Source organism: Bos grunniens, chromosome 11, assembly GCF_055505025.1.
Source record: "Bos grunniens cultivar Pamir isolate PY7600 chromosome 11, Bosgru_T2T1.0, whole genome shotgun sequence".
Classification (NCBI taxonomy): domain Eukaryota; kingdom Metazoa; phylum Chordata; class Mammalia; order Artiodactyla; family Bovidae; genus Bos; species Bos grunniens.
This window is the reverse complement of record NC_141175.1, coordinates 102,827,261-102,854,010: the sequence shown is the minus strand read 5'-3', so window position 1 is coordinate 102,854,010 and position 26,750 is coordinate 102,827,261. Positions and strand designations below refer to the sequence as shown.

The window sequence follows — 26,750 nt, the reverse complement described above, 5'->3', positions numbered from 1 at the left end:
CCAGGAAGGCAGCGACACTTACCCACAGGGGATTTCCTCTTAGATTCTGCCCTGTCTGTGAGGGGAGGACAGTTGAGGAGGCCCACAAAAAGCTGGCCTCCCTGGGGTCACGGTCTCCTCGTAAAGGCAAACAAGCTCGGGCAAGTGGCCTGCTGGGGGCAAGTGCGGTGCAGTGGTCGGGTGGACTTTGGGCCTTCCTCCTCTGCTGGGCAGCCCCCTCTCCTCTGCTGGGCCTGTCTGGCCCTCCCTGGCACCCCTGCCTCTGCATCATCTCCTCTTGGTAATTGAGGGAAACAGTGTGAAAAGGTGTCACGGTGAGTCAGGGACTTCCTGTGAGACACCTCGTGGGAAAACAGGCATTTTACAAAGAAGAGCCTGGAAGTGGATGCCCAGGAGCCGTCAGTCACCAAGGGAGGTAGAGTTGTCTTCCCAGCGCTCTGTGAATCACACTATCTGGCTGTCACCTGCCTCCACCTCCCCAAGGAGAGGGGCCTGTGTCCAGGCTCAGGTGTCCACCTGTGCGTTCAACCCGCTGGACCTTTTCCACAGTCGAGCCTTACTTACCTTGCTTGCTTACTTGCTTTGAGATGACACCGGCCTCCACAGAGATGTCCCCAAGTCCCGTGTTAGAAATGTCCAGGCTAAATGACTCCTGTAGGGGCGCAGTGGAGAAGGCAATGGCACCCCACTCCCGTACTTGTGCCTGGAAAATCCCATGGATGGAGGAGCCTGGTAGGCTGCAGTCCATGGGGTCGCTGAGGGTCGGACACGACTGAGCAACTTCACTTTCACTTTTCACTTTCATGCATTGGAGAAGGCAATGGCAACCCACTCCAGTGTTCTTGCCTGGAGAATCCCAGGGACGGGGGAGCCTGGTGGGCTGCCATCTATGGGGTCACACAGAGTCAGACACGACTGAAGTGACTTAGCAGCAGCAGCAGCAGGGGCGCAGTGGCTGAGTGTGAACTGCTGCCCTCCAGGTCAGCGGGCTCTGTAAGAGTCGTTCCAGTGGAAAGCATGGAATCCCTTTATTTGTCTCTACCCCTCATCCTCTCCCTCCCCATGGCTGAGGCCATGAGACCTCCAACTGCAGGCCACCCACTTCACTCTCGGAGCCGCCCTGAGTCAGGGGCCCCATCTCAGTGTCCAGGCAGCTCACGGGCAAGTTCCCTTGGTGCTGGCCAGCTCTCCCATCCCGGCACTGATACCTGATCTCTGCTATTTTTCCTGGGATGGGTCCCTGGTTTACACTCAGGGTAGAAGGTGCTGTGTTGACCAGCAGTGGATTAGAACTGCCTGGTTTCTGGATGTGGTTCTCTGAAGGCCAGGATAGAAATGGCCTCCACATGGTCTGTGATGGAGAAGACATCTCTGTTCTGCCTCCAGGGAGCATTTTTAAGGCCAAATTAGGGGTAGGAAACAAAAAGCACCCCATACTAGACTGATGTATGTGGCAGAAGCAACAAAGGGCAGAAACAGCCAGTAGGGAGGAGGGACCTGCCAGGGGTCCGGCTGGATGTACTGACAAGAGATGTGCAGAAGGGGCTGCAGGACTGAACGGCAAAGAGGTTCCTCAGGGGAGGCCTGAGCCACAAAGGCCAGGATAACCAGAGCTGGCTTGCCAAGTGGGTGGTTGTTGGTGGGGCTGCAGCCTCAGTGAGCTCCTAGCAACATGGAGTCTAGACGTCCAAAGCAATCTCAGAAAGTGAGGTAGATGGAAGAGGGAAGAATGCAGACCACTGGTGAGGAAGGCTGAGTTGCATCAAGCCTGTATGGATGCTCCTGTACGAAATGATCACAGTATGGAAATGCTCCTGCCACTGGGAAACACTTGGGCTTGGTTTTATTAAAGGAGAGAAAGGGGAGATATAAAAGAGAGAGATATAATCATCACCACCACCATCATAATCATTACCATTACCACCACCACCATGACCACTGCTACCATCACCACCACCACCATCATCAAAATCATCATCACAATCATCTTCATCATCACCACCATCATCACAATCATTGACCACCACCATCATCACCACCGCCAGCACCACCACCACCATCATAATCATCAGCATCACCACCACCATAACCACCACTACCATCACCACCACCATCATCATTATCACCACCACCATCATCACCACCGCCATCATAATCATCACCATCACCACCACCGTGACCACTGCTACCATCACCACCACCACCATGACCACCGCCATCATCACCACCACCACCACCATCATAATCATCACCATCACCACCACCATGACCACCACCACCATGACCACCGCTACCATCACCACCACCATCACCACCACCACCACCATCATAATCATCACCATCACCACCACTGTGACCACCGCTACCATCACCACCATGACCACCACCACCACGACCACCGCTACCATGACCACCGCCATCATCACCACCACCGTCATCATCACCACCATCATCCACAAACTGCACTAAAAAATTAGAAGCAGTGCCTTAAAAGTTCCTGGAACTATGAAGCATCTCTTGAGGATGAAAGGATCATCATGAGGAGAAAACCACAGTTCTGAGGTTGTGCAGAACTAAAAAGATAGAGGGCTGCTCTAGAATGGGATGAGCTTGGAGATCAAGAACATTGGGAGGATCTGGGGAGGACAGTCACTTTGTTCACCATAGAGGAGCTGCCACCTCTCCACCCTGAAGGGTGAGAAGCCGGCAGCAGAGGTCTCAGTCCCCCAGTATGGAACACTGGGTTCAGACAGTCATGATGGGGAGGCCAGGTGAGGCCCTGGCAACACCCAGGCGGGATGGGATGCTCTCTACATTCAAGAGACTAGATGCAGTGAATAGGATTTGGCAGAAAGGCTGAAAACCAGATGTGAAGTGGAGCAGGCGGCCAATGACCCCTAAACATTTGAAAAAGCCATGAAAGAGAGGTTATAGCCCCAACAAATGGAAAAGTTTACACCCCAAGAGCAGAGTTAATAGAGCAAACAGAACAAGAATTTGGCACATATATAATTAGAATCCTTGGAGAGAAATAAAATGATATTGTGCCCATAAAAAGGAATGTTTTAGAGATCTTGGAAATGAAAAATTTGATGATTGAAATAAAATTCTCAGTAAATGGGCAGAAGCACTGAAGCTGATAAGAGAGTAAGTTGAAAGGCTGAGCGTAGGAATGCTCTCTGAATAGCAAGAATGGACAAGGATACAGAAAGGATAAACACCAATTAAGAGAATGGGAGGACAAACCCCACAGTTGCCAACATTCATTTAGCTGATCTTCAGCAGATGAGAACAGAGAAGACTGAAGGGAGAGGTCACTCAGGCAGGAATGGAAGGCAGGGTCCCAGACTGAGGACAGGTATGGGCCTTGGAGGCAGCTGAGCAGAATCAAGGTCAAACAGAAGGAAAGACTTAGCAGCAATTTCACAGTGACATTTCTGAGCTCAAGCATAAAGAGAAAACCCTAAAGGCTTCTGGGAGTAGGAGGGGGAGGGTAGAGAAGGGAGCAACTACATAACTACAAAAATAACATTGGATACGAGGAGAAACTGGGGAAATAGCTTCAAACTTCTGCGGAAAATCCTTGGGAATCATTATTCCACAAATGTAACAACACACATGTGAGGACCCAAAATGAGATGTTTTTCAGACATGCAAGGATTCAAATATTTGACATCTCAGACCTGATCTGAAAGAAGAATTAACTCAAGGACTATGATACAAGAACCCACAAAACAAGGACTTCCCTGGCAGTCCAGTTGTTAAGACTCCGAGTTGCAAATGTGGGTGGGGGTGGGGGTTCAATCCCTGGTCGGGGAACTAGGATCCCACATGCTGGGAAAAAAAAAAAAAGAAACCACAAAACAAATGGGGAGTCAGTACCTTAAACATAGAGCTATAATTCACATACCTCAAGGTTTATCCTTTTAAAGTATGATTCAGGAGATTTTAGTGTTTCCACAATGCCATTCAACTGTCCCCAGTGTCCAAGCCCAGGACACTCAGCGCCCAGATAGAAACCCTGTGCCCGTCAGTGGTCTCGCCCTGGCTCTTCATCCTAATTTAACAGGATATTGAAATAGGGTTCCTTTTCTTTCTTTTCTGGGGAGTCCTTGAGACAGTAGGAAAAAGCAAAATAAATACAACTGGATCCATCCAACGACAGAGGAGAGAAACTACAGAAAACGGTGGCAAATGTTCACACAGTGAGACGGCAGGTCAACTGAAGCAGGCCAGTAAGTCGCAGCCAATCTGACTCTGTTAAATTCATCTATTAAAAGTGTGGAGGTGCTCACAGTGGGTAAACCCTACATTCAACCATATGCTGTTGGAACCACAGGTGAGCGATAAACCTAAAGCAAAACCACATGGGATAATAAGAGATCCTGGGATGGAAAAAGATACAGGCAAGTTATCATAAATTATGCATTTCCATATATAATATATGGTGCTATAGAAATGTAACATGGGGCGAAACAGAATTGGAAGCAGAAGCTTAAGAAGACCATGAAGGATATTTCATGTAGAAAAGGAATAAACCGTCAGGAAGATCTACCAGCCATGGGTGTTTAAACACCTAAAATATAGATTCAAAATCTGTTCTGTTCTCTGTCCCCATACACTAGCAATGAAGCAAAACCCACACCCTTATGATCACAGGAGAATCTGTTAGACTCCAGAGAGATCAGGGAAAGTGACCAGAAAGACATGAAACATGTATGAGGCAAGAGTCCCAAAGGGGTGTGGGGGTCAAGCCTGCCTGTCCAGCACGGGGAAGTCGGGTTACCTCAGGCAGCCGGCCCAGGTAGTACATTTGGAGTGGGACAGGACGGCCAAGGCACCAGATCCACACTGGCTGCTGGCGTGTCTGGGCGCAGAGCACGGGGGCAGAAAGGGGCTGCAGGACTCCGGAGGCACAGCATTTCTGGAACAACTTTATACTTCTGTACCCTCAGAAACACTATTACATATATCAAATGCTCCAGCTTGGAGCAGGATACCCAAATGTCAGCCCAAGAACCCCAGTATGGGCTGCATCTCTTGGAGAGCAGGGACTGAGAGTGGGCGGGGCAGGGCTGGCTCAGGAACCCATTCTGCTCTTTCCTACCGTTCCTTCAGCCAGGAGACTAAGGCACACATTATCTGTTTTTAAACTGGGTGAGATGTCGCCTGATTGGAACAAGTGCATTTACATGAAATTTAATTCATAATTGATGGTTAAATAAGAGGCCACTCTTAGCCCATAACAACTTATAAGAGAAGAACAAAGTTGGAGGACTCAGGGTTTCCAATTTTAAAAATTACTACAAAGTTACAGTAATTGAGACAGTGAAGTGCTGCCATAGGAAAGACACAGAGGTCATTGGAATGGAATTAGAGACCAGAAATAAACCTTCTAGAGTGTGGTCATTTGATTTCAGACAAGGATGACAAGACAATTTAATGAGGGCGAGAACAGTCTTTTAAACAGTAACAAGACCATTGGATATCCACATGCAGAAGAAAGAAGCTGGATCCCTTTCTCATGCTATATACAAAAACCATCTTAAAGTGGGTTTTAGAGCTACATCTAAATTTTAGAGCTAAAATTTTAAAGTTACTTGAGGAAAATATCAGAGTAAATCTTCATGACCTTGGGTTAGGCAAAGCCTTCTTATATATGCTATGATGAAAGCACAAGAGACAAATTTCAAATAGATACCTTGCACCTCATCAAAATTAAACACTTCTGTACCCAAAAGGATACTATCAAGAAAGTGAAAAAATGACCACAGAATGAAAATATTTGCAGATCTTACATATGATCAAGGACTCATATCCAGAACACAAAAGAGATACTTACAACAAGGCAAAAGACAAATAACCTGTGAAAAATGGGTAATTTAATAGGCGTTTCTCCAAGGAAGATTTTAAAACGGCCAATAAACACCTCAGTATCAGTCACTGGATTCTCCCTGGTGCCTCAGATGGTAAAGAACCTGCCTGAAATGCAGGTGACCTGGGTTCCATCCTTGAGTTGGGAAGAATCGCTGCAGAAGGGAATGGCTGCCCACTCCAGTATTCTTGCCTGGAGATTCCCCATGGACAGAGGAGCCTGGCGGGTTACAGTCCATGGGGTCGCAAAGAGTCAGGCAGGACTGAGCGACTAATGCTTTGGCACACATACATCATTAGTCATTATGGAAATGCAAGTGAAACCCACAATCTAACACTTGGTGGAACAGTCATAAAAAAAGACGGCAACGTGTGTTGAGGATGTTGAGAAGCTGGAACTCACATATACTGCTGGTGGGAACCTATAACTGCTGCTTCTGTGTAGAATGGTTCAAAAGTTCCTTAAAAAGTCAAAGACAAAAAAGAAAAGGGAAAAACAAATGTAGGCTTACGTTAGCTTTAGTATGGACCATTTTCAATGTCTGTCTGCCATTTGTGTCCGAACTAAGTCACATAACAGCTAATAAACAAAGCTCAGACATATAAAGAAACAAACAATAAACAACAATCAAAAACTCTCTTAGCAAGATGATTCCAGGCTCCGTCACAGGTTGCTTTATTTTTCACTTCAAACTAACACTTAACTTCTTCTGCCAAAAGCATTATTAGATCAGTGCCCCTTTCTTTAAAATGCTTTTATCCATTCTTCCAGTTCAGGGGGCTTCAGACTTTTGTAGAGGAAAAAATAGCCTGTGACAAGCGGATGACATTTAACACAAAATCCTGTAACACAAGAGAAAGGACATTTTACTTGGAAGAGGTTCTAGGAAGAGACAGTAGGATGTTTGTGAGACTGAGTGATGTGAATTTCAAGGTTTAATTAGATATTAAAAAAGTACTTTTCACTGATGCGTCAGTTTTTACTGTCAAATATAAAAGTGCTTATTCTCACAGATCCTTAAGGCTCATTCTGTTACAGTACAGGAAGACGCTTCCCCGTTCCAGAACTGTGACGCACGTGCTTCATGTGACTTACAGACACAACAAAACCTCCATACAGTCAAATAAATGGCCAATGATTCCATCATCCTTGCTTGTACTTGTCAATTTAAACTCAGACCAAACATAAGATCCTCCCAGACAAATCCTTAATATTAGTTGTCCTCTACTCCTTCCTAATATCTTGCCCAAATAATTCATGATTTGAATGTGTACTTCTGTTTATTTGCAATATGATAAAATACAGCTGTGGGGGAGCAAATTTTTTTTTTAATACAAGAGGGAGACAATTTGCACTTCTGTAAGCAGATCTGAGCAACCAGCAAAGGAGAGAAACTTTACCCTCCAGGACTGTAGGCGTCTTTGAAGCAGCTGGGAGATGAGACCTCTCTGGAAGAGGAAGAGCTCTTGGTAACTTAGGGAGGGTCCACTGGAATTTCCTTGGAAAAAGTGTTCACGAATTTCAAGAAAACCTGGAAGAAGTGTTCCTTGCTAAAGCCACCATTCTTTATTAATTTCTTGGGTTAAGATTTTTTTTTAAAAAAATCACATTATTAAAGATGCAGTTGAAAGCACAAGATTTCATCAGGAGTTGGGTGTGTCATGGTGATTCTTAACAGACCATTATGACTACTTGGATTAAAATAGTGACGATCAACACAGATCCTGTGCTTTTTACCCATATCAAATGCTCTCACAAGAAGTCTCAAATGAATATCACATAACAAAAATGAACTTAAGCTCTTTTAATAGTGAACAGCTAGACAAAAATGAAAACGGTATTGGATGTTAATAAATATAGCACTTTATAATCAATGCTACAATATGTACATTTTTACAGCATAAATTACTGTATAGAACTGTCTGACTTAAAATCCTCTTCAATTGTTGAAATAATCCTAAGACCAATTCCTGTAAGAGGAGATGAAGGCCCTTTCTTTTGGTTTGGTGGCTGCTTCAACTGGATGGCTGGCGATGTCTCACGGGGGATAAGCAGGTTTCTAAGTGGCTGGCAGCTTTCCCAAGACCAAGATGCAGAATTTGAAAAGGTGTTTAGTGTGACACATGGGGCCTCTGATATCCCCACACTGAAATCTTGAATTAGAATTGCCAGCTCCACGAATAAACATCTAAGATGACACAGCAAAAGGAGAATGGTGGAATTAAAATTCCTGCTCTGGCTGAGGCAAACTGTGGGAGTGACTCTGAACCAGATGTCCCAGAACCTTGGCGGTAACCCGCTGTTGCACTGTAGTAGGTGTGTCTGTTCCTTAACATCCTTCCTGAGATGAGATGAAATCTGAGTGTCTAGCTGGTGAATCTCCACCTCCTCATGCTAATATTAATCTGAGTACCTGGAGTTCGCAGTGCTGCTGTGAAGAGGGTATTGATATTATTTGGGCTTAACTCAGGCTGGAACTTTCATGACTGTCAGCTGTTACTCTTTTGTCCTAGATAAAGACTAGGAAAGGGGTTTCCAGTGGGTATGACAAGAAGGGGCCCTTCTGAATGAGCGTTTCATGATTGTTTTGGCTAAGCTCAAAGCACTCATTGTGGTATACAAGGAAGCTCCCATGTCTAAATAATAAAAATATTAGGTAAAAGCTGAAAACCTCAACTGAACATTTATGGCTTGACCTCGGTGATGACAGTCAGGTCAACGGACAGATTTCTGGGCTCTGTCTTGCTGCCTGGAGGGAGAAATGTCATTCTCACAAAGTCACTGAGTTCTCAGGTTGGCTTTCCCTCTCCAGGGAGCCTGACTAAGGGTTAGCCTACAATTAAGCAATAACGTTGAGGCAATTATCTAACCCACTAGAGGGAAAACCCCTCCTTTCCTCAGGAGGGGTCTCTGCTTTCCTGAAGCTCGTGACATACCTGTGTGACAAGTCCCCTTTCTCAGGGACAAACCTCCCAGAGCAGCTGTCCTCCACCCCACCAGCCCCAAACAACAAAAACAGTCACCACCAGAGGGGCAAGATTCTCATGAAGAGAACTGGCCTCCTGGCATCAGAGGAAAGCCAGGAGAGCACGGGTAGTGAGAAGCTGGTGCCGTGGGGCATCTGGCCAGACCAGGATGTTCAGAGCCTGCTGGTCTAGAGGCAGGCTGTGTTCTCACTGAAGAGGCGCCCACGGGGAGCAGGACCCCATGTCCCTCCTTCCCCTGTTTCCTAAGGCCAGGACTGGACGAGGAAGCGGATGGTGGGATTAAACCACCGCCTGCAGGGGACCTGGTAAGGACCTCCACCCCTCCCCTCACTGGTCTATTAGAACCCTGCCAACCAGCAGGCTGGACTCAAAAGTGGTAACAGCAAAAGCTCGGGGGTCCCATGGAGACCCCACTGTCATCCTCTTGGTTCCAGAGAACTGGGTCGGAGCCAGGACCTTGCACATCACACACCTTTGCGTCGTGGTCCATAGAGAGGTTGGGCTGCCTGTGTTGTCACAGTGATGCTTAACTCCAGCTGCCGGCGACAACTGGGGTCTCCAGCTGCTGCTCTAACCTGGTGATCCGCAGTTGGATCTTTGGGGCAGCAGCTAATTGGGTTACATTTCACACAGTGGAAATGGAATCGTGGAGAGGGGCTTTATCCAACAACCAGGGGCAGCAAGCAAAGGAGGAGAGTGTCTGGGCAGCCTGATTTACCCCTGACCCTTCAAACCTCAACGTCATCAAGGTCTCATATCGAATCTGTTTGCTTAAAGTTCCCGCTGTCTCTAGTAATTGTTCTTCTAAACAGTCAAGATACAGAATCTGACTGATAGAAGGGGAAAAAAAAAAAAAACACCCAAAGGAATGAAAAAAAAGTCAAGCCAGCTCACAGAGAAGGAAATTTTGGGTTGAGCTGCCAGCCCTGGGGAACTCAGGGGATTCATAATCAGTTTGCGAATTACTCAAAGGAAAAGTGTTAATACTGTTTTTTTGCCCTACAAATAGATCCGAGAGATAGCTGGTAAGGCTAAGGAAGTGCCTATCACTAAAGATGAGTGTGTTACATGCTTAGGATTTTTGACACCTGAACTATGTGGCCATACTTAAGCCTTGGTGATCATTCATGCTGTAGATGAAGGTAACAGAGGAGACTCAGAGAATGTTCTTCAAAAAGCCACGTACAGTTGGCTACTGTGGGTAGACTCTGCCCAGTCAAGTAACGCACATTCCTCAGTGGTAAGTATTTTCTTTGCTCATTTGGGCATCTAGAAATAAAGAGAAGATAAATACTGGGGGAAAAAAAAAACCAGTCCTGTTTTATGAAAAACTGGAAAAGCATCGGAAACCAATACAGAAATAAGAAAATTGTGATTATTTTTTATAAACAAAGCGCACTCTTGGATAATTCTAAACATTGGCATTATTTTACATCATAGCTGGATATAAGCATTTTCTGATGAGCTTTTCCTATGTTAGAAATGACTCTGCGATCCGGCTTTTCAGGTCTCAACATTACTTCCTGATGCTTAAAGACAAATGCTGATCCTTGTGTTGACTGGCAATTAGTACCTTGAATTCATCCCTCAGAGCAGTGTGTTCACAACTGGCCATAAGAGGTGGATTTTCAAAGTAATGCAGAGGGATTTAATCCCTTGATTCCCATTACTACGATTAAGAGCTGTGAGCCTATATCCCCTTTCAATTGACCCCAAATTCACCCCCTGCTGCCTCAGAGCATCAATTAAATAATAAAACCCAAACCAAACCATGGTTAGATGTATTTCATTTGAGGACAGAGTTTTATAATTTCTCTTATGCCAAGCAAACAAACCCATCTGATGACATATACAGAAAGATTCAGTTTGAAAAAAGAGAACACGCATCTTAAAAGTCTGAACATTTCTTGTGCTATTTGTCAGGAAGTTTGTAACGTCAAAAAACTGTGTTCTTCTGGGAATGGGAAGACAAGGAAATAAACTCTGGCTCCAGATTGCTGGAAATGCAGTTTACATGGTTGGGTTGTTTTTTTCCTTTCATTAAAAAAAAGATCTCTTAAGATCCAGTTGATTCAGTGAAATGCCATTTGCTCAGTTGTGTCTGACTCTTTGTGACCCCATGGATTGCAGCCCACCAGGCTCCTCTGTCCATGGGATTCTCCAGGCAAGAACACTGGAGTGGGTTGCCATTTCCTTCTCCAGAGGATCTTCCCAACCCAGGAGTCAAACCTGGTCCCCTGCAGTTCAGGTAGATTCTTTACCATCTGGGCCACCACTTCTTAAAAATAGGATTCTGATGGGAATAGACTTCAGCTGAGTAGTAGGCTAAACTGAATAAGGGGAAGATAGCTCTTCAAAGACGACTGGACATTTCTTAGCCCAAGCCACCTCTGAAAGAGCACCAAGTTCAGCAGTCTCTGGAGCAAGCAAAGCCAAGGACCCCATCCTGGTCATCTTTGAGATGAGGTGGTCATCATGGTGACCAGAGCTAGGGTTCTGCTGTTGTATTTGAATATAAAGATACAGGCTGGGCAAAATGAAGCAATTGTTTTAGTTCTGCTCCTGTTTCTGCTTCTTTTTAATTTGAGGAGGAGAGGAATGAAAAAGGGGAGAAAGAAGAGTAAAAAAATACGAGGCTAATAAAAAACGCTCTCACATGGAGGAGATATATATCATGGAAAGCCACTGGTCTAATATCTCTATCTTCGGTAGTTCAAAATTCTCTCATTTCACTTAAGAAAATATTGCTGACATTATTCCACCGTGTTGGTTAGAGCTGGAAAAACCTGGTAGACACAAGTGAAGGAATTAACTTCTGTCATTATGGAATGTTGAGTAAAACAGTGTCCCGGGGCTACTGGTTGGACAGGCATCAGTGTAGATATCAAAATAACCCCCCTAAGCTTCCTGTTCAGCATTTTCTGGGACATTGTGGGTGTGTTATCACACACACGTGTGTAAATATGCTGGGAAATGTGAAAGACAAGTAGCAAACTATATTTCCAATAATGAAAACATTACTTTTTCCCCCCCATGAAAAATACCAGACTTGGTAATGATAATCTGTTGGAAGCATCATTTAAAAACTTTTATGAAACTACAAGGTCCATTCTAAAGAGATTATGAACTAGGGACCAGAATGCTTATTTGAATATATTTTGCGTCTGAAGTTTCCTTGTAAAAATATTCACAGAAATTGGTGGACATTTTTTCTTTTTTTTACGTACAACTCGATGTCTCTCATTTACAACATAAATCATTTAATGTAACATTTGCAACCTTAGAAAGGCAGACATAGTTAATCCAAGTCAGTTTATAAATTCCAATTTCACATGGATTAAAAATTGCAGATAAATTAAGTCACAATAATATCCTGTACATGCATTAAGGCTGGTGACTGCTAAAGTGTCTTGGGTATCTACACACAGGAAATCACACACAGATTACTGGGTTTGGAGAGTGTCTACATCATTAAAAAAAATCTTGCCTTTTTTTTTTTTTTTTGGTGATACAGATTTCAACAGTAACTCTGGAAAACTGTGAAAAATGTTATTTAAAAATATATATGTATATACTACTGCACAGTTTCAAAGATGTGGTTCATAAATAAGGTTGGCTGCACTGATTAATTTGATAACAATTACTGCACTTCTGAGGTGATTTAAACACGCAGTGACTTATACTCAACATTAGGCACTGGTCATATCCTTCAAGCGTACTACAGGTTTATGGTAGCTGTACTGTACATATATATTTTTAAATGTATGCATTTATACAAACTGTGTGTATGATGTATGGGATGTCAGAAATGTACACGTCACTGTCATGTAATACACACATCTTTGTTGTAGATACGAGGGTACGTTTTAGTGCAGAAAAGCTCGCTGCGTTGATTCCACATGTTCAATCCAATACACAGTTTGTCAAGGTTTCAGATTTTTTTTCCAGTACATTTCTCTTTAGATAGTGGGTCCGACTTTCCGTTTGCAATTTGAAAGTTTCCAGAAATAGCGTTTTAACAGAACCTCTCTTCCCAAGCACAATTCTGCATGTGAGTCTGATCTGTGTCGAATGGTAACAAATCCCACATTTTAATCATGAATATATTTGGGTTCCTCTCTTTCAAAGATATTTCTAACAATTGTGATCCAGGTCCATTCAGGTCATGGAGGGATAAGGCCAGTTGAACTTGTACTGAACTTCTGAAGAAATAATGTCTTCAAATAGAAGGAAATGATGATAGACATTCTACATTTAAATGGGAGGCTCTCCCGAAGGATATACAGGAAAGGGTGAGCAGTGCTGTCTCTGGGGGGTGGGACTGAGTACTTCCTACTTTACACTTGTCTGCATCATTTGAATTTTCACCATGAGTGTCTATTAGTTTCATAATCAGAAAACACAAGAGAGCTGTCTGTACTTTGAACAAAACTAAAGAAAAGGAAGCAGCAATGATCAGAAGATGCTTCCTTATCACAAGCACTGATGCCAAAGCAAGGAACAACCACTGCCCCAACACGCTGCACCAGTGAGATGCGACCGTGAGAGGAACGGCATGCTGTGACTGCCCCCAGTCCACTGGCTTCACGCTTTGCAGGAAGTGACTGCGGCTCACGGCGTCCTGACTGCTGCTGGCACAGCCAGCTGGAGGCAGCCTGTGCCTTGACTCGTGAGCACACCGCGTGGACGCCACCACGAGGCCTGGGGCTTAAAGGTGAATAAGATCAGAAAGGCACCCCAGGGATGCATGAGGGACACTGCAGGCTGTCCTTTTACATCAAAGTCTGAACATTTCATCAGAATTCAGCAGCAGTGAGTAGAACTCAGCCTCAGTCCTCCAAAAAAAAATAAAATAAAAATCTCTTAAGTTAGACCCCAATGGGAAGGGGAAATCTAGTAATAATTAGTGAAAGGCATGTCAGAAGCACCTCAGTTGGATAAATGTGAAAAAAGAAGTATTGTTAATACTTCCAGCTGCTGAAAGGCCAACACCAAATGCAAATTTCACAAGCCTTCACTTGTTCATTGAGATGAATTTCAAATCACCAAAGCTGTTCAATCACTTGCACGGTTTTGAATCAGGGCTTAGAGCTAGGGAATTACAGCAATCTGATTTCCCACCCACAGATCAGGCTGACGAAAATGTTAACACTGCAACCAAACCAGTGAGACCATTAGCATCTGATACACATGTTTTACGTTATCATCACCTTGAAAAATGGATTATTCCATGTACCCCATCACCTGTCTTTCTCAGGCTGTCTTGGGGAAATTTTGTCAAGTGAGAGGCATCAAGGTCATTATTTTTGTTTTTAAAGCATGGCAAGGTATATCCTCCGTTTCAGGAGTTTTTCTTTTTTTTTTTTTTACCAATATCTTTGTATTCAAATATATTTAACAAGAACACTAAATCTAGGATATGATAAGAGACAATAAAAGAAATAAATTTCAGACAATAAAAGAAATTTCAGACAAACACTGTAAACAAAATGTTGAAAAAACTAAAATGTAAACTTAATTAAAAAAAAAGCAAAATAAAGAATCGGGGGAAGACATACACATACCGGACGCACGGGGGCCTAAGCATGATGTTCAGGTCGCTGCTACCCTAGACAGAACTGCAGTGACTACCAGGATCACCTGCTCTGTGGGGAGCAACCTGCTCATCAGACACTGAAATACATCCCCCGGGTCAAAAATGCATTCAAGGTCCGCACGGCACTTTCTCCAAAGACAGGGAGGATTAGACAGGATCACGGCAGCAAAGAGTTCTTGGCCTGACAAAGCAACAGACACAGATTCCGAGGGAAGGGACACCCTAGACAATGTCCTCATTCGGCCAAGAACATGGGTAAGAAAGCTCTCAGACAGAGAAAAGGCTTGTTGAAAAGTATCGGCCGACAAGCCCATGGGGCTCCACAGCCCCTGGGGTCACAGTGGCGGGAGGAAGAAACACGGGCCCGCTGGGCTCCTGGTGGGGGCAGAGGGTTGTTTCTCACTGAGCCCAGGGACACAGCTGCTGCTGCTTCCTTTGGGTGAGTTTTCAAAGACATGGAGGGTTTTTTTTTTTTTTCCCCACCAAATCTCAGGGTCAGGGTCATGGTCATACTATTTTGGGGGGCAGGGCAGGGAAGGCCCATGGGAGTCGATTCATTTGCGTCTAACACGTTTAGCTGATGGGAGAGTTAGATGGAGAACTGGATGGAGGAGGGGAGGGACCAGACAAAAGGCAGGGTATTTGGTAACATGCAGTCTAGTAAACGTCCACACAAAAATAACTGACTTATTTTCATTATTCAAATACCCATGAATACAGACAATAAAAAAATAATGGGAGAAAAGTATATTAATACTGAAAGTAATCAAGAGTATAAGAGCTGGGTTCATCTTAACTGGCAGTCAAGCTTTTGGTGTGCGATATTGCACCTGGTTCACTAACCCATGAGATTTTGGTTGAATATTCTAGGAAGTCACGGTTTAGCTTTGAACTAGAAAGTGTGTGTGTGTGTGTGTGTGTGTGAGTGAGTGTGTGTCTTCTCTAATCAGAAATGTCAGATCACTTTGTCTAGCCTGGGAGGCTGGAAACTAGACAAAGAAGATGTGTTCTAGAGAACTGTTGTGTCTTACACACCTCCACGGGCAGCTTATTCTGCACCCACATACACAAACACACATGCCCTGGGAGGAAAGACTGCTGTTCGATGCTGAAAACTATTCACCGCCTTTCGAGAAATGCTGTGGCCGGGAACGTGGGGAGCACAGTGTCCCGAAATGCTGGGCCATCCGTGGAGATGCGCGCACGCCGCAGCCGGGGGCAGGTGTCTAGGCCAGGTGGGCGCTGTTTCGCAGCCAGTGCAGGCCCTGCTGGGAGTACTGGACCAGGTGCTCCATGCTGCTGTGCAGGGTGACCGGCCCCATGAGCAGGTCCAGGTCGTGGAAGAATTCTGGTGAAACAGAGAGGGTCGTCAGGGGGACACACGCTCAGCTCCCGGTCCCATCACACGACGTGAGCCCCCCGGCAGAGAGCTCACCTATGTCCTGAGAATCCCTCGACTGGCGACTTCTAATTCAAACCAATGACATCTATTCAGCCAGAAAGCAAGGAAAACTACTTCTCCGGGGCGGCATTCTCCTTTGTGCAGTGACACCTCTCACCCTGAACTTGGCCTGAAGCTCTGTCAACCTTTACACTGTACTCAACTGTCTTAGGTGCTGAGCCCCTGGGGGAGTCCGAGGCTCCTGGAGGCAAATCAGGGATGGTTTTTTTTTTTTTTTTTTTGGCTTTTGGAACAATCAGCTTGCATAAACTTTTATTTTATTGGAGAAGAATTAATTTCCAATGTTGTGTTAGCTTCAGGTGTGATCCATAGTGATCCAGTCATATGTGAAATAGGATTCAGCTTCTTTTCCCTTATAGGTTATTACAAAATACTGAGGAGAGTTCCCCGTGCTATAGTGTAGGTCCTGTTCACAGATGGGTTCTGAGACATCTCTACTGAGGCTGCCAGCCAGCCTGTGAACCTTCTCTGGGTTTGTACTTGCTTTAAACACGTATCACTGCCAAGGCTCTATACTAAGGGCACAAGGGTGGAGGCGGAGGGGACACCAAGATGAAGAATGTATAGGCTCTGCCATCTCAGGGACAGCGGTTTAGCGGCTGACAGAGACAAATCAATTCATGCGGCTGCCACGTTGCACCGACCAAGACCACTGAAGAGCACTCTCTGGAAGTAAGAATCTGGGAAGAGTGTTTGTCACTCAGTCGTGTCCGACTCATGCGACCCCATGGACTGCAGCCTGCTAGGCTCCTCTGTCCATGGGATTCTCCAGGCAAGAATACTGGGGTGAGTTGCCATTCCCTTCTCCAGGGGATCTTCCTGACCCAGGGACTGAACCCTGGTCTTCTGCACTGCAGGCAGATTCTTTACTGTCTGAGCCACCAGGGAAGCCCAAGAACCTGGGAGGAGGTTTTGAAAGGTGCTCCCAGATGTGCTGAATGAGGTCCCACTAGGGAGGCTCAGAGAAGAGCCAGGGTCCAGGTGGCAGGGAGGACAGCATGGCAGGAAGCCAGGAGCAGAGCCTGGGAGGAGGGGCAGGTTGGGGGAAGCCAGGTGGACTTCAGACTGGATGTGTGGTTCTGCTGAGGGACAGGTGGCAGCTGGTGGCACCATCTGGAGCCTGGCCTGCTCAGGCTCTCCCAAACCAGCCATAGAAACCTTTGTACATTTGTCCTTGCTCTTTTATCCACCTGTGACATCCACCCTGACTCCATCTCAGCTACCCGACTATCTGCTTTTCAAAATCCTGTTCTGTGCCAGCTCCTCTAGGGAGCCTGTCCTGCTGGTCTTGGCCCCTGGTACTGACCTCCTTGGCATCCCCACTGGGTTTTCTGGGCACACCATCTCTGGGCACACCATCCCTGAGCTACTGTTATGTCCCTTCTGGTTACATGATCAGATTCATGTACTCAGGGCCCAGCTGCCTATCTGTGCCACTGGTTCTCATCTCATCATGAACTTCTCAGTCTTAGCCTCTGAAGCACGTTACCATGGGAACAAAACTCTCACTCAGTACTGGAGAAAGAGCAGGAACTTGGTAGGGAGAACATTAATAACATATATACCAATCAGGGCTTCCTTGGTGGCTCAGACAATAAAGAATCTGCCTGCAAAGCAGGAGCCTCGGGTTTGATCCCTGGAGGAGGAAATGGCTACCTATTCCAGTATTCCTGCCTGGAGAATCCTGTGGACAGAGGAGCCTGGCAGGCTATAGTCCACGGGGTGGAAAGAGTTAGACATGACTAAGCGACTAACACTTCATTTTCTTTCATAACAATGCCTGTCTTAAAAGAATCTGTACCTGTTGACCTCAGCATTCTATTTCTACAACTCCCTCCTATCAGAAGATAATCAGAAATATGAACAATGATTTATATGAAGGTATTTATACTGTTATTTGTAAAGTGGAAGAAAGTGGAAGTAACATAAATGTTCAACAGCAGGGCAATGGTTTGAGAAATTGTGATACTTTAAGTCTGTATAAAGTAGCTCAGCTCCCCTAGTAGCTCAGACAGGAAAGCTTCCTCCTGCAATGCAGTTGACCACGGTTCGATCCCTGGGTTGGGAAGAGTGCCTGGAGGAGGAGATGGCCACCCACTCCAGTATTGTTGCTTGGAGAATTCCATGGACAAAGGAGCCTGGCGGGCTACCGTCCATGGAGTCACAAAGAGTCGGACACGACTGAGCGACTGACACAGCGACTGTATAACCACCATTATGACAGTGTTACAGAGGCATCATAAAAGGTGTTTTTGAACTAGTTAGTCTCATGAAAATATGCCTGATATAATGTAAAGTGGAAAAAAAAAGGATGTAAAACTGTACATACACTATGCTCTTATTTTGGTAAAAATCCTGCATATTTGGAGAAGACTAGATGACATTTCAATAGAATGTTAATAGTGATAAGATTGTTGTTGTTTAGTTGCTAAGTCGTGTCCGATCTTTTGTGACCCCGTGGACTGTAGCCCGCCAGACTCCTCTGTCCGTGGAATTTCCAGGCAAGAATACTGGAGTGAGTTGCCATTTCCTTCTCCAGGGGATCTTTCTGACCCAGGGATTGAACCCATGTCTCCTGCATGGCAAGTGGGGTTCTTTACCACTGAGCCACAGGGAAGCCCGTGATAAGATTACCGATAATTAAAAATTTTTTTCTCTATTTTCTGTACTTTACAAATTTAGCCATAGTTTACATACATACCAGTTTAAACATGCTTTTATGAGTAAAAACATGCATTATTTAAAAGAAATACAGCTATTGTATAGCTCAGGGAACTCTACTAGGCTCTGTGGTGACCTAAATGGGAAGGAAATCAGAAAAAAAGGGGTATATATATCCACACAGCAGAAACTAATACAACATTGTAAAGCAAGTATACTCCAATACAAACTAATTAAAAAGAAATACATCTTACCCATAAAAACCTTTTTTTTTTCAGTTGTAACCAGCTATCATTTGAATCGGCAGTAACATTCATGTGTGTATGTGTTAAGTCACTTCAGTCATGTCTGACCCTTTGAGACCGTATGGACGACAGCCCACCAGGCTCCCCTGTCCAGGGATTCTCCAGGCAAAAATACTGGAGTGGGTTGCCATGCCCTCCTCCAGGGGATCTCTCTGACCCAGGGATCGAGCCTGTGTCTCTTGTGCCTCCTGCACTGGCAGGCGGGTTCTTTCCAGTAGCATGACCTGGGAAGCCCAGGAACAGTCGTGCTCATCAGCCAATTACTTCACGCAGTGTTTCAGATCCTCAGCTATGTTCTAGGCACTGTGCCGGTCTTAGGGTTACAAAGTTGAATAAAATGTCATCCCTACCTTCAAGGACCTCACTGTCTAAAGGAAAAACATCCGTGTGCATAGCTATGTAACTTGTATCTATATCACTGATACCTGTATCATCTCTAGCCCCATCTCTATCTCTGATCTTTCCCCCGGTAACGATAAAGACAGGCAAAGGCACTGGAGGTGCTGAGTAGGAGGAGAAGTCAGGGAAAGTTCACTCGGTAGGTGACAGCTTCTACTGTCTCGCCTAGTGGTGCCCGAGGACCCGGCTGTCTCCCCGAGCTGTGGCTGACCCACGCACAGCTCCCCCAAGGGGCACGCACCTCTGTTTTCCTTGGCCAGGTTGTCTGCCATCTCCCAGTAGTCGTAGCTGTGGAGAATGCTGTTGGTGATGCTCACGTGATTGGCCGCCATCTGGTGGATGCGCTGCGGGATGCTGACGATGGTGGATGGGGACAGGGCGTTGCTGTTGGACAGGCTCCCCTGAGAGCCCACGGAGCCGGTGGGGGACGGATTGGGAGACATGGGGGATGGGGTCCCAGTGCTCCTGGAAGGGGAGAGCATGGAAAAACAAGAGTGGAGAGGTTAGAACCTGGTGAGGCAGGGCGGCCCCTCGGGGCACGGTAAACAGTAGCGCGATGCCCAGCTTCCTGTGCGTGTGCGTGTGCGTGTGCGTGTGTGTGTATGTTTGGGGTGGGAGGGCTCAGTCGTGTCTAACTCTTTGCAGCCCCATGGACTGTAGCCCACCAGGCTCCTCTGGGAGCCATGGGATTTTCCAGGCAAGGATAATGAGAAAAAATCACATGGGAAAATCCATGGGATTTTCAAGGCAAGGATACTGGAGCGGGTTGCCATTTCCTCCTCCATGGGATCTTCCCGACCCAGAGCTCCAACCCGTCTCTTGAATATCCTGCTTTGGCAGGCAGGTTATTTACCACTGAGCCACCGGAAAGCCCTTGCTCAGCTTCATGCAACATCTCATTTATCACCTTCACTTCACAAAAATGAACTTACTTTCCACTGGCCCCCCATGGAGATGGGGCTTGGGCAGCTTTAGATGAATTCTGCAAGAAAACAAAAATGTTGACAGTGAGTACCATCTGCTTGAGTTTAAACAGCCCACAGTAACATGTTCTTGGCTGACCACTGAGAGAAGTAATGGCAGACCCTGTAGATAAAATGCAGGGTCACAGAAACTGGATCTGGGAAGTTACAGTTACTAGGCTATTGGCTTCCTCTCTGTAGGATAGTAGGGCGGCAGGCAACCCCCCTCCCACACATACACTGAGAACATCTTATATTTAAATGTAGGGCATATTTGCAGAACTGTTGATATACATTTAATGCCTGAAAATATACGAGACCATCAACTGTTACTGTTTTAACTTACGAAGCTTTAAAGTATTTCTCTTAAAGGAAGTTGCTCTCAAACATGTCTAAAAGAATAGATTAAATGTATTTCCTTAACAGAGACTGAATTAAAAAATTCTGATTTATTTAAATATTCTGATTTAGGATTTGTTGCCTGAGCCAGTTGTTTGCATCAGGCATTTAAAAGACATTTTGCCTGTGGCAAGGAAAGTTTCTAAATGTACAAAGAGATTTCCTCCCTGAGAGTCCAATGAAGATTTCTTGGACACAAGTCTGCGAGATTGTGAAGGAAAAAAATGGTCTTTATAATATGGATGTCAATGTTCCCTTCCAGAAACAAGAAAATATAATAGCCTCAGCTTGGTTCCCCAGAGACAAAATGCTTCTTTTGGTTAAAAAGAATTTTATGAAGTGGTGACTGATTTTTAATTTTTAGTGGAGGTGTTATCAAAATGGTGAGAAATGGCCTTACACACGGGAATTGTGCAACATTGCCGTCAGGCCTCTTTCACTACAACTGAGGTCCCGTGACTGTAAAAAACACGGGTGGGCAAAGTCCTGTTTTTCAGAGCCAGTTGTACTGATGAAACTTATTTTTTATGAACCAACTATCATTGTTTCCTGGTGGCTCAGACGGTAAAGAATCTGCCTGCAATAATGGAGACCTGGGTTCGAGCCCTGGGTTGGGAAGATCCCCTGGAGAAGGGAATGGCTACCCACTGCAGTATTCTTGCCTGGAAAATTTCATGGACAGAGGAGCCTGGAGGCTACAGTCTATGGCATGGCAGAGTCAGACGTGACTGAGTAACTAATACTAATCATTGTTTCCTAAAGTTTTCATAATCTCTGAATTCTAAGTAGTATTGAAATAGTCTTTGATTTAGGGTATCTACCAGGAACTTCTGGAGGGGGAGTTCTGATTTTTAAGTTATGTTCTTTGTTCATTCTGTACAGTTTCACAGATAATCCACATACATTCACAACTTGGATCTCTTAAAAGTTCTGTGGCTTAGGGTTCGGATTCCTTCTTTATTCAAGTGCTTTGTTTTACTATAATAACTCTTAAGTAATAGCTCTTCAGTCAGTTCAGTTCAGTCACTCAGTTGTGTTCAACTCTTTGCAACCCCACGGACTGCAGCGCACCAGGCTTCCCTGTCCATCACCAACTTTGAGCCTGCTCAAACTCATGTCCATTGAGTCAGTGATGCCATCCAACCATCTCATCCTCTGTCGTCCCCTTCTCCTGCCCTCAATCTTTCCCAGCATCAGGGTCTTTTCAAATGAGTCAGTTCTTCACATCAAGTGGCCAAAGTATTGGAGTTTCAGCTTCAGCATCAGTCCTTCCAATGAATATTCAGGACTGATCTTTAGGATGGACTGGTTGGATCTCCTTGCAGTCCAAGGGATTCTCAAGCATCTACTCCTACACCACAGTTCAAAAGCATCAATTCGTCGGTGCCCAGCTTTCTTTACAGTCCAACTCTCACACCCATATATGACTTCTAGGAAAACCATAGCTTTGACTAGATGGACCTTTGTTGGCAAAGTAATGTCTCTTCTTTTTAATATGGTGTCTAGGTTGGTCATAACTTTTCTTCCAAGGAGCAAGTGTCTTTTAATTTCATGGCTGCAGTCACCATCTGCAGTGATTTTGGAGCCCAAAATAGCTCTTAGATTCTACATTTTTGAAAATGACTTAAACTTAGGCACCCAAAGTAAAAGGAGACTCTTAGTGTCAGTACTCATCATTATAACCCACGGTTGTCAGTGGACTAAGACAGTTACCTTTTTGGCTTAGCACCTGGATACTCTACATGCTTGGCCAGGCTACTGGATGCACATGGCCCACGGGACCTCCAACACAGCAGGGCCATCAGAAATCATCTCCAAGAAGTGGAGGTTGGGGATTAAAGATCTAAAATGATGACTGTGGGGACTTCCCTGGTGGTACAGTGGATAAGAATTCGCCTGCCAGTGCAGGGGGGACATGGTCTGGGAAGATTCCTGGTCCGGGCGTGGAGCAACTAAAAGCCCGTGTACTGCAATTTCTGAGCCTGAACGCTGGAGCCCACGAGCCACAGCTACTGAGCCTGCGTGCTGCAACTGCTGACGCCCAGGCGCCTAGACCCTGTGCTCTGCAACAAGAGAAGCCACCGCGACGAGGAGCCGGCACCTCAAGGAAGAGTGGCCCCCGCTCGCCGCAGCTAGAGAAAAGTCCACTCAGTAACAAAGACCCAGTGCAGCCAAAAATAAACATAAAATGATGGCTGTGTATCTGATAAAGAGTTGGTGGAGGCAGAGATGGTATAATTTCTTGTTTCTATAGTCAAATGGACAGCAAAGAGGCCGGAAGTCTCAAATAAATTATGATGTTAGGTCCACTTCACAGCAGAACATCAGGGTTTGTTTTTTGTCTCCCCTCCTCTTTCTTTATTCTCCCAATGAAAATGATTTCATCCCATAAAAAAAGCACAGTTTCCAGTTCTATCCTTTCATGTGCATAGTGCTATTCTAGTGCCTCTGGGTTCTACCAAGCCATTTCTTACCATTTAGATTAACACCTTCATTAAAAATTAAATTAGTGACTGGAGATAGCAAAGAGGAGTTGCTTCTAAGGAGCTACTTCTAAGAGGAAGAAGAAGCTCTGAGTGAACACAAGGAATTTATGTTAGCTATAAAGATGGACCTCCTAGGACGCTGGGGTGGGTAACAGGATCTTCTTTCTCTAGGCATCCAGGCAGGGGGATAAATTAGATGGGTTCTCAGGCTATTCTCTGAGCCCTGAATGCCATGAGTAGGTCATAAATAGAGTTAGTGCAGATATCAGACAGCTCCTGTATTAGCCCAAATCAGTGGACTCTACATTGAACATGTCCTTGACAGGGAGACAGCTGGGTACAACATTCTGCCCGTTAGCCAGACAGTACCTTGAAATAGTCGATAAGTGCTTTTGAATACTTTACAGCGTGATCCCTTTTGAGTCGAAACATCCTCCAGTACAGGAGAGCCAGGCATCGGTAACTGTGGCAGGAAGAGACGAGTGAGTGGCCCCTGTGCCAACAAGCTTGTTGTTCCAATGCACTCAATGTTCATAGCATGATTATATATATATTAAATATTTCTATACACGCATATATGTCTGTAGGTATCTGACCTTCCTATTTGTTCGAAATGATTGAAAATTTCAGTTACTCCATTAAAAACATCCCTTCATATAAGTAAATATGTATAAAGAACATATATACATAAACAATATAAGAATAAATATGAATCAATAAACAATGTGTGTATATATAAATAAAGAACATAAGTACAAATGAATAGGTTTATTGCTTCTACGCTGGGACTAAGCAGCCGGCCATTTCCTTCTTCCACCACGAGAGGGCAGTCTCTCTCCACGAGAGGAGCGAGAAGCTCTAGCACAGCGCACGCTCTGCTTTCTGGGTGAACTTCAGGGCAGAACTACCTTACTCTGATTTTCCTTGGACATCTTGAACTTCTGGCCGTGGGTTTGTTGAAGCACAGCCCTTCTACCTGTTTTTGTCACCTTCCCTTTTAAGCTACTTTACTGAGGGAGAGTGGATACCTGTACACGTGTGGCTGAGTCCCTCTACTGTTAATCGGCTACACTCCAATATAAAATAAAAAGTTAAAAAAAACTACTGGACTATAATTAGTTCATATAAAGTAACAGATATGAATGTGTTTTATAAGTAATTAAAAACTATGCTGGGAGTAGTTATTATTTTATTTTATAGTTTATATGTTATTCACATACCAGTAATCCCCTTACATAATATGAACTAATCATAGTTAATTTATTAATCCTGACATGAAAGTTAAAATTCGAAAAGAGCATAGAAATCATTTCCTGAGCCATATCAACTACTTCTTGGTGCTTTTCACTCATAATTATTTGCTAACTCAGATATGGTATTGACAAAGTAGAACACCAACCTAGAAAATACAACTTAATGGTCTCAAATTTTATTTTTTGATTTAAATTTTAAAATTTATTTTTATTTTAATATAATTTTTAAAGGTTACTTTCCATCTACAGTTATTACAAGATATTGGCTGCATTCATTCCCTGTATTGTATTAATACAATACATCCCTGAGTAATAGCAGATCAAACTCTACATGAAGTGGTGATGCAAAACCATCAGAGACCCTCTTTTTTGTGTCTGCCACTACTGTTATTATTACTATTTTGAGATTCAGTTCTACGACTTGCAAATCAGGTTCTAGGGTAGAGTATGAACCGTCAGAGATAGAGACATCTTGGTTCCTTATCACAGCAGGCGCTAACAGTGAGGTGTCCTGAGGAAATGTCACGGGGAAAATTATTGTTATTATAATCACATAATCATTATCATTTCTGTTATTATAGGAGAAAAACTGTTACATGTTGATTAACCTTTATAAAGTCTTTAATTATCAAAGTGGAAGGAACGGCTCCTCCGTTTAATGTGCTGAGAACCTGAACACACCATCCTGACTCAGCCCTACTAACCCCACACGTAAAGAGACAGATGAATCATTCTGCTCGCATCCAAAATGGTAAATATGAGAGATTGCATTGGGCACGATTCACATTCAAGTGATTAAAACACAAACTTACCTGATTTTAGAACGCACACACACACACACACACACACACACACAGGAAAACGAGTCCTCGTGTCACGGACCTGCTCACTTCTAATCATGAATTCACCTCGTGTGTAGGGCAGCAGGGAGCAGGCTCTCCAAGGCCACCTCGAGAAATGCCCTCAGTTTGGTGTGTTAGAAGCATTGTGAACACGCTGCGCATTTTGGCACCAGATTACCAGGTTCACCAGTGCAGACGTGCAAGGCTGGGGAGGCTGTTTTAAGCCGGTATGGTGCACTTACCATAATGCAGCCAGCTGTTTATCCTCTGGTGTGGCATTGGGACCTGAGTGGGTTTTTAGTCTCATGGCATACCTTAAAAAGAAAAAAAAGGAAAGGGAAACAAAGAAATAAAGCTTTCTTACTAGCCATCGAACATCTTGTAGGATGGTACTTCTCTTAGTCCTTCATGGTGCTTGCTGATTTTATTGTTATTTAGTCACTAAGTCACGTCCGACTGTGACCGTATGGACTACAGCCCGCCAGGCTCCTCTGTCCATGGGACTTCCCGGGCAAGAATGCTGCAGTGGGTTGCCATTTCCTTCTCCAGGGGATCTTCCTGACCCAGGGATTGAAGTCATGTCTCCTGCATTGGCAGGCGTGTTCTTTACCACTGAGCCACCTGGGAAGCCCTGACAGTTCTTTCTTGAAAGCCAACTGAGGTTGCCCCATTTCCCCTAACCATGACATTATTGTCATGACTAGAAAAAAATGACTTTGATGACCATCTAGCTACTTTCTGCTTTTTAACAATACAAGTCCAAATTCTACAGACGGTCAAGAGTGTTATCCATTCAAGCATTACCCACGTATATGGTGATGCATCCATTTTTACAAATTCTGATCTATGGCTGAGTGGCTGAGAAGATGTTGGTAAAGTTCCACCCTTTCGGACCAATCTCCAGAAAAATGTTTACTCTTTGTCCTCAGATGAATATGTGGGTTTCCCTTTTTTCTTTTATTGTTACAAAACTCTTATTTTGACAGCAGTATAACTGTCCTGGATGCATAACTAGTAGACTTTATGAACTTTTCTCAATCTCACTTATTTCTCTGATCAGCAGTTCATGGTCATTCCTTTCTCCAATAATACACCAGGTGACTTGCAGATCCTTGGAGAGACCTGAGGCAGGCTGGGGAATGATCAGGGAGTCCTGGGTTCAAATCCCAGGTTAGTCACTTATTAGTCATGGGAGCTTACACAAATTAACATCTTTAAGCCTCCTTTCCCTTATTTATAAAGTAAGATGAGTACATTACTGCTAATTGCATAGCACTGCTGTAGAGATTAAGTGAAACAGTATCTGTAAAGCTCTTAGCATAGTGGGCTGGCTTGTTGCAAGTTGCTCAAGAAATGGTACTGTTATTACACTGTCTGCAACACATGTAGATTTGTAGTACTTTTAAAAAGTTTATTTATTTTTTGATAGGTAAGAAATGGATTTACTTAGATTCAGAGAAAATCACACTCCACAGATGGAGTGTGGGCCATCACAGAGGGCAAGTGTGTAAAAATCTATTTAT

General features: G+C 44.5%; 1 protein-coding gene across 15 annotated transcripts in view; it reads right to left on the bottom strand.

Annotated features, from left to right (window-relative positions):
• Window positions 1–10,632: 10,632 nt before the first annotated feature.
• The window catches only part of AFF3 (ALF transcription elongation factor 3), a 632,195-nt gene continuing 616,077 nt past the window's right edge, over window positions 10,633–26,750 (bottom strand). For all 15 annotated transcript variants that reach the window (XM_086327945.1, XM_086327946.1, XM_086327947.1 and 12 more), the window contains 5 exons: window positions 25,470–25,541; window positions 23,502–23,595; window positions 20,218–20,267; window positions 19,527–19,750; window positions 10,633–15,806 (listed from right to left, as the gene is read on the bottom strand). In XM_086327945.1, the coding sequence (XP_086184071.1) occupies window positions 15,685–15,806; window positions 19,527–19,750; window positions 20,218–20,267; window positions 23,502–23,595; window positions 25,470–25,541 (562 nt within the window). In that variant the 3' untranslated portion in view covers window positions 10,633–15,684. The remainder of the gene's footprint in view (window positions 15,807–19,526; window positions 19,751–20,217; window positions 20,268–23,501; window positions 23,596–25,469; window positions 25,542–26,750) is intronic.